A 12093-nucleotide genomic window follows, 5' to 3' on the forward strand; every position below is an offset into this window, starting at 1 on the left:
AAAACCAAAAAAAATTAAAGTTTGGGGGGTACATTTGGTCGAATTTTTAAAAACTAACCGCACATTAAAATTTCCTAAAAATTTACATACAACTACTAGAAAGTATCCTTAACAAGATAAGCATAGTCTCCCACCCCAGCTAACACACAACGTTTTTTCGACGTTCGGAGTTTTTTTTTAAACTAAGTAAACGTTGTGGGAATGTGTCCAAACGAACGTTAAGAAAATACGTCGAGGTCGTGTTATCAAAACGTAATGTAAAACGTAGCACTAACGTCAACATTAACGTTAAGAAAAACCGCAATGCGACCAAATTTCAACGTCATTTGTAACGTACAAACAACGTTGATTACAGACGTCGATCTTAACATGTTTTACATCATTTTGGACGTCACTTCGAACGTTTGTTGAACGTTATTTTTTAACGTTGCGCCGAACCACAATGAAACAAATTTACAACGTCATATAGGTGACATAAAAATAACGTTTATTACTGACGTAAAATCTAACATTTTTAGACCGGTTTAGACGTCTTTTACACGTTTAATTAACGCTGTGTAAAACTATAACGCAACCAGCTTAGAACGTCATACGTGACGTAGAATTCACGTTCATTTCTGACGTCACAATTAACTTGTTATAGACAAATTTTAACGTAACTTCAAACGTTTGATTAACGTTCTTTCGTAACGTTGAAACAAACCAAATGCAACTTATTTTAAAACGTCATAAATCACGTACAAAAAACGTTGCTTACTGACGTCAAAACTAACGTCTTTTCAGCCACTTTTGACGTCGTTTAAACGTTTTTACAATGGTATTCTTTAAAAAAATTGTGGCGCACCACAATGTAACCTGATTATAACGTCAAAGGTGACGTACGAACAAGGTTAATTACTTTCTTCGAGGCTAATAACTTTTTTTAGGCTATTTTGTACGTGAGAGCGAACGTTTTGCTAACATTATTTTTAAACTTTGTGACCACCATTGATGTAACTAATTTACAACGTGATACGTGACGTACAATCAACATTAAATTCTGACATCAAAGCTAATTTCTTGGAGACCAGGACGCCATTTTAAGCTTATAATAACGTCATTTTACCGTTTTGACTAACTACATTGTTATATAATTAAAACGTAAAACGTGACGTAACAACAACGTTACCTTTTGTAACAAGGATAATTTTTTTATGATTATTTTATACATCATTTCTAACGTTTTAATAACGTCATTTCTCAACCTTATTACAAACCTTAATGTAACCAATTTAGAACGTCATAGGTGACGTACATGCAACGTTATTTACTCACGTCAAAGTAAACTTGATTTCATTTCATACGTTGTCGTGAGAAACCACAATGGACCCAATTTAGGAAATCATACGTGACGTACAATCAACGGTGATTTCTGACGTCAAAGCTAACTTATTTAAGACCGTTTTGGATGTAATTTTAAACGTTTTAATAACGCTATTTCTTGACGTTGCGACAAACTATAAGATCCAACTAACTGACAACGTCACGCGTGAAGTATAAATGACGTTGAATTCTAAGGTCAAAGCTAACTTCTTTGACAGCATTTTGGACGTGATTTTAAGCGTTTTAACAACGTTATTTTTTGGTTTGTAACTAACAACAATGCAATCTAATTAGAACTTCACGTGACATAAAAACTACGGTAAATACTGACATCGAAGCTTACTTGTGTTTAGAATTAGACTATTTTATACGTCATTTTTAACGTTAATATAACGTTATTTTTCAACGTTATTACAATCTTCAATATAACCAATTCAAAACGTCATACGTGGCGTATATGCAAAAAGCAATGATAACTGTCGCTGAAGAAGGGTATATACCTGACATCGAGGTCAACTTGTTTTAGACTATTTTATACATAAATTAAAACATTTCATTAATATTGTTTAGCGTTGATACAAATGTCAAAGGAACCCTATTAAAACGTTAAACGTGAGGTAGAAACAACATCAATTAGCCTACTTACGTTAAAGGTAACTGATTTTAGACGAATTTGCGTGTCATACACAGATTTTTCGACTGAGCTGAAGTACAATCGAATCAAAATGTCATACGTGTCGTATAAAAAACGTTGTTTACCGACGTCAAAACTAACTTTCCAAGTTTTAATTTTCGTTAAATAGAAATGCTCTCTTTTAAGGAATGCGTCGGGATTATGTAGCCTATATAAAAAATATTTGTTTTTTTCTGTAATGTGTTTTGATTAACTTTTTTAGAAAATGTAAAGAAGTATACTTAGTTATGCTTACATAAAATAGAAATGTGACTTAATTTAAGATAGCATTTTAGTAAGGGTAACATTGTCTTTAGATGAAACAAATCGCATAAAAAGTACTTAGCGCAGCGACCGCTATAGACGCAGTTTCCTGGATAGACAAGAATGTCGCTCCCTGCTGCTTTTTTTCGCGGTTTTCGAACGGCGCGTAAACTCGTGATTGGCCAGTGATTGGCCAATATGCGGATGACATCACACAGTCCAGTTTGAACATTTGCTATCAGTCAGGACATTGGAATTCAAAATAAGTTTTGGCAGCTCAGCGCTAGAGTGCTCGTTAGATATTTAGGTTGTTTTCCTTAAACCATGAAGATTGGGGTTACATAAAAAGATTAGGCTTTGTTATCAAATATATTTTCAGGTTAAATAGTCTAAGCTGTATTTGTAGTTTTATTTATAACTTTTATTTTAAGTAGGAAAAAAAATAATTTACTGAATAAATGACTTTAAAGCCTCCACTAATTTTCATCTAATATAGAAAAACAAGCTCTATTACCTCTGTGGGCAATTGCATTCTACGCGAGTGAACACCCAAATTTTTTAGACAATTTTAATGCAAATCTTGATCTTTGTATCATGCCAGCGTAAATACCTTGGGTGTGCATAAAACCCCAAATGAACACTTGAAAATTCATTTCTGAAGATCTCGACTAAAGGCTTGATTAAAAGTTCAAGGTGGGATTTGAAGAAGGGTACACGTTAAAGATATTCCTCATGAACTTGGCTGCTCATCAATATTTACAGGTAAATTAGTGATTAATATTTTCCAGATTTTTGTTAATTATTATATTTATTTGACTCTTACTGTTTTGTTTTATGCTTGCAATTGCCCTAGATGCTAACAACAAAGACTTTAAAATGTATCCTGGCTGCGTTTAAATTTCTTTATTTGGGCAGCAATTTTTTTCAAAACCTACCAGTGATAGTTATACAATGTCACCAAAATTTTAATTTTATATATTTCTGACCAGTCTGCATTCTGTGGACCAGAAGCTACACAGCACAAAACGCTATCACACAATAAGTAAAGGCAAAATAAACATAATATGACAGAATTATTGGGAAAAAATTATACCATAGACTTGTACTAAGAATGGTCTATATTTTTTTAATATAAAAACAAAGTTTAAAAAATGTAAAAAATACTAATATTCATTATTAAATGTTATTATTGGCAAAAAAATGAGATAAAAATTCTTGATACTAAATTTTACCAAACAAATTCAGGTTGCACAAGAAAATACATTAACAGTGATATAAAATTTTTGTACTTGGCTAAATTAATAAATGGCACATGGTTGAAGTGTGTTAGGATTCCAAACGTCTGGATCATAATATTACCAATAGTGAGAACAATTAATCACAAAACACTTTGCTGACATAATAAAAAAATCAAAAACATGAAATAACTATCAGGTTATTTTAAATTTTTTGTTTAAGGCAACCAGTTGGGCATTTATTGTACCATGTAGAAGCGTGCATCATTGCAATTAGTTTTTTTGGCTTTGCTCATTTCAATTTGGTTTCATAAGGTAAATGAAGTTAAAAGTTATGTTTGTAGTCATTAATCACATTTCCCAGTTAATGCAGCTTAAACAGATGAAAGTTGGATGGGGTTTTCCTTAGCTTGACAAACAAATGAGCCATTTTTATAAGGTATATATTCCCCTGTTCGACCCTATAGCCCTAGCAGTCACTTCCCTATTCCCTAATTTTTATATTATTTGCCAACAGCTCTCTCGATGTATCACACACGCATTCAGATTCGGATTAAACTGCTGGATTTTCGTTTTACACCGCTGGATTTGCATTGTTCTTATTTTTTCAATACGTTGTTGTTGTTAACGTTACTTTCCTGTTTTAATGTGCATTGTTTTACACATAGTCTGTGAAATGCAACACTTTTTAAATTTTGTCTTTTAGACTGTGTTAGTGTAATAGAGCAATTTAAGTAACACTATAAAATTCGTGTGTTTTGCAGGTCCACTGACCAATTTTCTCAGTTTTCTTGTCTTTTTTACACTTCTTTATTGTCAACATTTTTATACTGCCGTGTTTGTTTTACTTCAATACTATATTATTTCTATATTTTCCTGGATGGTAATTATTTAGAAGATTTAGTAAGAATTTGCAAGTGTAAATAATTACAATCAGATATGTCACAACAAGTATAAGTGTTTTAAAAGTTCAAAAAAATCTTTATTATGTTTCTTTTTTGCGCATTATACCGTAGTTACAAACGTAATTTGTAGGGCACGGAGTCCAAACTATTACGCAAACATAACAATGTGAACGTTTTCAATAACCTAGTTTTACAACGTAGTTTCCAACGTCGCATGAACTTTGTCCGGATCATTTTTACGTAAAAATAACGTCTGTGAACATCGTAATTTGCAACGTCTAATCTACGTTGCCTGGAATAGACACTTCTACGTAAAAACAACGTTCATGATGAACGTATAAATAACGTAGTTGCACAACGTCGCATCTAGGTCGTAAAGTGTCGACGCTTTTACGTGAAAATAACGTTCATGATAAACGTCTAAATAACGTAGTTGCACAACGTCGCATCTACATCGTTTGGTGTCGACGCTTTTACGTGAAAATAACGTTCATGATAAACGTATAAATAACGTCGCTGAACATCGTAATTTGCAACGTCTAATCTACGTCGTCTGGAGTAGACACTTCTACGTAAAAATAACGTTTATGATAAACGTATAAATAACGTAGTTGCACAACGTCGCATCTAGGTCGTAAAGTGTCGACGCTTTTACGTAGAAATAACGTTGGTTGCAACGTCTTATCGACCAAACTTAAACCAAAAATCTACGTCGCTGCGACGTCAAATTTTAGCTGGGACTCTGGTCATTCAGATATTTTCAACGAAATAGGTTTTCCGTAGCCCATTTGTGCTTAAAAACCAAAAAAGGAGAGTTTGGGGGGTACATTTGGTCGAATTTTTAAAAACTAACCGCACATTAAAATTTCCTAAAAATTTACATACAACTACTAGAAAGTATCCTTAACAAGATAAGCATAGTCTCCCACTCTGGTCATTCAGATATTTTCAGCGAAATAGGTTTTCCGTAGCCGATTTGTGCTTAAAAACCAAAAAAGGAGAGTTTGGGAGGTACATTTGGTCGAATTTTTAAAAACTATCCGCACATTAAAATTTCCTAAAAATTTACATACAACTACTAGAAAGTATTCTTAACAAGATAAGCATAGTCTCCCACTCTGGTCATTCAGATATTTTCAGCGAAATAGGTTTTCCGTAGCCCATTTGTGCTTAAAAACAAAAAAAATTAAAGTTTGGGGGGTACATTTGAGTCGAATTTTTAAAAACTATCCGCACATTAAAATTTCCTAAAAAATTACATACAACTACTAGAAAGTATCCTTAACAAGATAAGCATAGTCTCCCACTCTGGTCATTCAGATATTTTCAGCGAAATAGGTTTTCCGTAGCCCATTTGTGTTTGAAAACAAAAAAAAATTAAAGTTTGGGGGGTACATTTGGTCGAATTTTTAAAAACTAACCGCACATTAAAATTTCCTAAAAATTTTCATACAACTACTAGAAAGTATCTTTAACAAGATAAGCATAGTCTCCCACTCTGGTCATTCAGATATTTTCAGCGAAATAGGTTTTCCGTAGCCCATTTGTGCTTGAAAACCAAAAAAGGAGAGTTTGGGGGGTACATTTGGTCGAATTTTTAAAAAATATCCGCTCATTAAAATTTCCTAAAATTTCACATACAACTGCTAGAAAGTATTCTTAACGAGATAAGCATAGTCTCCCACTCTGGTCATTCAGATATTTTCAGCGAAATAGGTTTTCCGTAGCCGATTTGTGCTTAAAAACCAAAAAAGGAGAGTTTGGGAGGTACATTTGGTCGAATTTTTAAAAACTATCCGCACATTAAAATTTCCTAAAAATTTACATACAACTACTAGAAAGTATTCTTAACAAGATAAGCATAGTCTCCCACTCTGGTCATTCAGATATTTTCAGCGAAATAGGTTTTCCGTAGCCCATTTGTGCTTAAAAACAAAAAAAATTAAAGTTTGGGGGGTACATTTGAGTCGAATTTTTAAAAACTATCCGCACATTAAAATTTCCTAAAAAATTACATACAACTACTAGAAAGTATCCTTAACAAGATAAGCATAGTCTCCCACTCTGGTCATTCAGATATTTTCAGCGAAATAGGTTTTCCGTAGCCCATTTGTGTTTGAAAACAAAAAAAAATTAAAGTTTGGGGGGTACATTTGGTCGAATTTTTAAAAACTAACCGCACATTAAAATTTCCTAAAAATTTTCATACAACTACTAGAAAGTATCTTTAACAAGATAAGCATAGTCTCCCACTCTGGTCATTCAGATATTTTCAGCGAAATAGGTTTTCCGTAGCCCATTTGTGCTTGAAAACCAAAAAAGGAGAGTTTGGGGGGTACATTTGGTCGAATTTTTAAAAACTATCCGCACATTAAAATTTCCTAAAATTTCACATACAACTGCTAGAAAGTATTCTTAACGAGATAAGCATAGTCTCCCACTCTGGTCATTCAGATATTTTCAGCGAAATAGGTTTTCCGTAGCCCATTTGTGCTTAAAAACAAAAAAAAATTAAAGTTTGGGGGGTACATTTGGTCGCTACGAGCATTCAAGAATTGCTTTAACTGGATTTTCCTACTGAAGATAGTTTCCACAAATGTAAAAGGTACATTAAGCTTATTTCCGGATTATAACAGTAATAAGCTAATATACTTTTAAATTTGGGTTATTTTTTTGGTTAGGTCAAAACCTTTTTTTAAATGAATTTGCGTCTTGTACCTCAAGAATATATTTTTCTTTAACATTGATTACAAAACCATAATTCATCATTATTTTCAATTGCTTGTTTGGGAATATTTGTTTGAACACATTCTTTGTGAAACCATTCGTTACATTTACTGCACTCTATTGAGAAAAGCGATCTATTATCTGCTAATCTGCAATTACAATAAATACTCGTCTGTATTGTTAAAGGCTTTTGTTGTAAGCCTTGCCTCTTCTTATCGGTAAAAAGTGGCGCAACAACTCGATTCAAAATCATTTTCTCAATTTCTCGGCGCAAAGTTACCTCATTAAACTTTACGCGATCTGGTTTGACTTCTAACGATAACGCAACTGCAAAAGCTATTGCTAAAGGACCGCAATTGGAATTGCCCTTCTGCTTGCACACCCTGGGAAATTCAAACTCGATGTTTTTGTGTTGTTTGAAGTAGACAAGTTTTAACAACTTAAACAAATCGTCCGAACTGTATTGACTATAACAACTGTCGTAAATCTGTATTAAATTTACCTTTACAATCGTGGTCCTTAGTTTTGTTGCTCGGCACTTTTCCGCGCTTTTTCGGACTAGAGTTTCTCAAGTCCTTTAAAGGAGCTTGAAGATATTTTCCAACCGTCCTATCTGGCCCTGTGGTTCTGGGTTTTTTTGCCCAGCTTTCCTCCTCCTGTGGCTGGACAACTGCCCTCTTACGCCTAGATTTTTGCGCCAACCGAATGTTATCTCTAAATTCACGAACTAATGCATTATTCTGGTCGTCGTACACTTTTGCGAACTCAGCGACATTACAAAACCGCTTTCCAAAACACCGCGTTCGCTTTAATTCCTGCTGACTCTTTTCCATAACGCCTTGCGTCCTGTTATCTTTCGTTAAATTTTGCTCCTCACTTTTAGTTAACTTATCGAAAAATTCCGACGCGCGTATGTACGACTCGTTCTTTCCGTGCCGACCCAAATCGCCTAGCAACAGCCCTGTCCACAGCGCAATTTTCGGCAAACAATTGCTCGTAAATTTTACAAAAAATTCAGGACAATAAAATTCATTTTGTCCGCATGCCTTTTGCATTTGGACAGCCTGTCTTGCTCTACTAATAGCGTTATCAAAGTACTTAACAAATGGGTTGGTTGACGCGATAGCAATTTTGTCAAGTTCATGTTCGCTCTCTCCCGAATCACTTTCAGAAAGAACAAATTGTTTTGAAATACGCTGATTTCGCTCAATTTGTGCTTTCAACCATTTCCAGCTTATTTTTACTTGAGTGTCATTTTTCGAAGTAAATATGATAACCATATGATATAAAATGTTGTTAATTTCTTCAAAAGATCCCGCACACATTAACAAACCCATTAAAGTCCACAAAGGCTTTTCATATTCTTCATAGTGTGGCTGCCACATAAATGAAGAAACGGTTTGCTGAAAGTTCTTTGAGTTGATTTTCCTGTTACTAAACTAAAACATCGATCTAAATAGGCTTCCAAATCTTCGCTCATGTACACTGACAATAGCGACCGAATAATTGCCATGCTTCCATCGCAAATAATTTGGCGCACAACGGTTTTTCCGACTAATTTATTTTCGTCCGAATAAAACATTTTTAAAAAGTTGGAAATTGAAACGATGTTATGACTGTTGGTCACATAAGTCGCAACAGCCAAAGGGGCTTTTCCCTTGGTCGGGTGACGCACTGATATTTCATACGCGTAATACTGCGCCTTATTCTCTGAAGCTTTAATGACTCCCCCTGTGGCGTCTATGTACATAATATCCGTTTTAGTTCTTTCGTGAAAAATGCGTAAAGTATCCAACGACCAAAGCATAAGGCTACTTGGAATGCTAGAATAAAACCGAATAGTCCCTGGTAACGTGGACTTTTTGGTATGTACCTAGGCTAAAATACCATTCTTAAACAATGAAATACATTTAGGATATTGAATAATTAAAATATAAACATACATTTCCTTTGTTGGGATGTACAGCACTGTTTTGGATGTATAGCAAAGTCCAAAACGAAAATTACAATTTCAGAAAATATTTTGACCTTTGCTAAATTTTATGACATGGCCGAAATAAGTCGTAGGCCTGCTCATATATGTGAGACCTTGTCGCGTTTGACTTGTCAAAACAGATGTTTACTGAAAATTGCGATCTAGTGGATATATTAAACCTGAAGTACTAGAACGTGGTTAGAACAAAGCCATTTTTTCTTTGATACTATATGTGAGAAGTCATTTAGAACTGTGCGAGTTACAGGCGTTTTACGATTATCGCGATCGGTTATGAATACGAATATTGGTTATCGTCGATTTAAACCCTTATCCCCCATATCAGTGGCATCGTGTGTAGCGTCGTTGGAAAGGTGTGATCAAGGTCTACCCCAATTTGTTGGTTAAACGGTTGGCAAGTGAAAATTTCACTTCATTTTAAGGGGATGCTACTGGTAGCAAAAATTGTGATATTGCTCATATTCAATTGTAAAAATGAAATTTTCTCAACTAAAAAATTTTTCGAATTTTCTTTTTTCATTGGTCAGGTACGCTAGACTTAAACGCCGTGCTGAAATTTCGCCCAGTTCCAATGCGAACTGTGTGAGCTACAGGCGTTTTACGATTATCGCGATCGGTTATGAATACGAATATCGGTTATCGTCGATTTAAACCCTTATCCCCCATATCAGTGGCATCGTGTGTAGCGTCGTTGGAAAGGTGTGATCAAGGTCTACCCCAATTTGTTGGGTAAACGGTTGGCAAGTGAAAATTTCACTTCATTTTAAGGGAATGCTCCTGGGAGCAAAAATGGCGATTATATCGCATGGTTAATTATGAATATAAATATCGGTTATCGTCGATTCAAATCCTTATCCCCCATATCAGTGGCATCATGTGTAACATCGTTGGAAAGGTGTGATCAAGGTCTACCCCAATTTGTTGGTTAAACGGTTGGCAAGTGAAAATTTCTCTTCATTTTGAGGGGATGCTACTGGGAGCAAAAATGGCGATTATATCGCATGGTTATTTATGAATATAAATATCGGTTATCGTCGATTTAAACCCTTATCCCCCATATCAGTGGTATCATGTGTAGTATCGTTGGAAAGGTGTGTTCAAGATCTACCTCAATTTGTTGGTTAAACGGTTGGCAAATGTTTTTATATTTTAATATTCGGCGAATATTAATATTCAATATTAATATTTTTTTAAATTTAAATTTTTTTTTTTGATATTCCTAAAATATAGACCTGTATTAGTGTGGTTGTGAAATATTTTTTTTCTAGGTGCTGAATAAATATGTTTATTTTGCCTTTGAAATTGTAGGATGAGATAGGGCGAGATTTTGTAGGTTGGCTAGCTCTTGGTTCTGAGACTAGCACTATTTGGTCGATAATTCAGTCATTAGGGCCGTTTGCGACATTTTGACCGGTTTAACTGATAAGTTTATCCCTGTAGTCACTATCAGACCATCTTTTTATTTTTATCGCAAAGACAAGTATGTGAATATTGCTTTTTCCAGTCATCAAACTGTCCTGGCAATAAGTTGTTGTAATTTACGCCTTTTCCATTCCCCGAATCAAAGACTGGATTGTTATTTAAGTTAGTTCACGATTTTAGCTTGTTGTCACACTCGGAAAATCTTTCACGAGAATTTGTTTGGCAAGGTGGCTGTGGTATGTTTTGGGGTAAGCTTCTAGTTATTGATCCAGAAAGTGCATTAAACTAACATGCATTTACCAAGTGAAAGGGTTTACCATAATAAAGTTAGATATATTGGTCAATTTTTGCTAATAATGTTGTTTATAATTTTCTGAAGTTAGTGAGAATTTTGTGTAAACTTCTAGAAAATACTTGTTTGGTAATATTAAACCTGCTATGCATTCTCTCCCTGGGTTAACAATTTATGGAACTAAAGAAACTGGTACTGGAATACAATTTAAGCAGATGCTGCTTTCCAAGTGATCTAACAGGTAAAAGTTTATTTTCTACCTCTAGTGCTCGCTGATTAAATTAGTTTGTTGTAAGTTATGGGATTCTTTAACAGTGTTTGATTTAGTTGAAATAAATAATAATCATTATCTTTTAAAAATTATTTATACCTTTTTTATAGGTTTGGAATCAAAACAGACAAATCTGGAAATATAATTTCTACGAGATGAGAAACAAGCCTGCATTAAAAAAACACTTTTAATCATGTTCTTGATGTCATATACTACAGTTCACACCTAACAAAAAGTCAACAGTTTTGCTTGTTTTATTAAACTTCATAATATGCATTTATTTTTTGTATGATACAAAATGAAACAAAATTTTACAGTTGATCTAAACGCTGCGAATTAAATTGATGCTTGCAAAACCAGAAGTAAAAAACATTCTACTAAATTTCATATTAAAATCAGTACAATATTATTCTAGAGATTTGACTACTATTTGAAGAATGATAAGATTCATTGTAGTTGTGACTTGTTTGTAACATTGGAAACTGACAAACTTTTTTCATTGTCCTGGCGTTCTTCCACAAATATACAGTTTCTTTGTCAAGATGTAAGATTTCAGTTCTATAGCCAAAATATTCTTTGGAATTCAGCAAGTGCCTGGTTTTTCAGCCAAATGCACAAGCTTGCATGATATTGTCTGCTCTAGGGCTTCAGGCTATATTGATTCAACTTTTGTAAAACCACATGGGGTCACTTGTAAGAAAGGTTATAATAAGATAACATTTACAAAATTACACCTATTTCATAACAGTATAAATAGTTAGTTGTTTTTAAAAGGATGTGGATCACTCGAATATTTTCCTAAGATGTGAGGTATCTTGTATTAAAAGGTGTTAAAGTTAATGCACGAGCAATACAATGTCCTTTAGAATACTATACAGAAGATATATTTTTGAATTAAAACTGTCTGTTAAAAAGTGAGAATGAAACAACTTGCAAAATGCAAAGTTAT

General features: G+C 33.9%; 1 protein-coding gene and 1 long non-coding RNA gene across 2 annotated transcripts; one reads left to right on the top strand and one right to left on the bottom strand.

Annotated features, from left to right (window-relative positions):
* Positions 1–7310: 7310 nt before the first annotated feature.
* Positions 7311–8973, bottom strand: LOC146140588 (uncharacterized). The gene is made up of 3 exons (XM_083392659.1): positions 8571–8973; positions 7669–8127; positions 7311–7315 (listed from the first exon to the last, which is right to left on the bottom strand). Exons 1-3 carry the CDS (start codon positions 8971–8973, stop codon positions 7311–7313), a joined length of 867 nt encoding a protein of 288 aa, XP_083248785.1.
* Positions 8974–10957: 1984 nt separating this feature from the next.
* On the top strand, positions 10958–11687 carry LOC146140589 (uncharacterized). The gene is made up of 2 exons (XR_014501339.1): positions 10958–11114; positions 11255–11687. It is a non-coding gene; the product is annotated as an uncharacterized LOC146140589 (long non-coding RNA).
* The last annotated feature ends 406 nt before the right edge of the window (positions 11688–12093 follow it).

Source organism: Ascidiella aspersa, chromosome 6, assembly GCF_963924565.1.
Source record: "Ascidiella aspersa chromosome 6, kaAscAspe10.2, whole genome shotgun sequence".
In the NCBI taxonomy this organism is placed as follows: Eukaryota; Metazoa; Chordata; class Ascidiacea; order Phlebobranchia; family Ascidiidae; genus Ascidiella; species Ascidiella aspersa.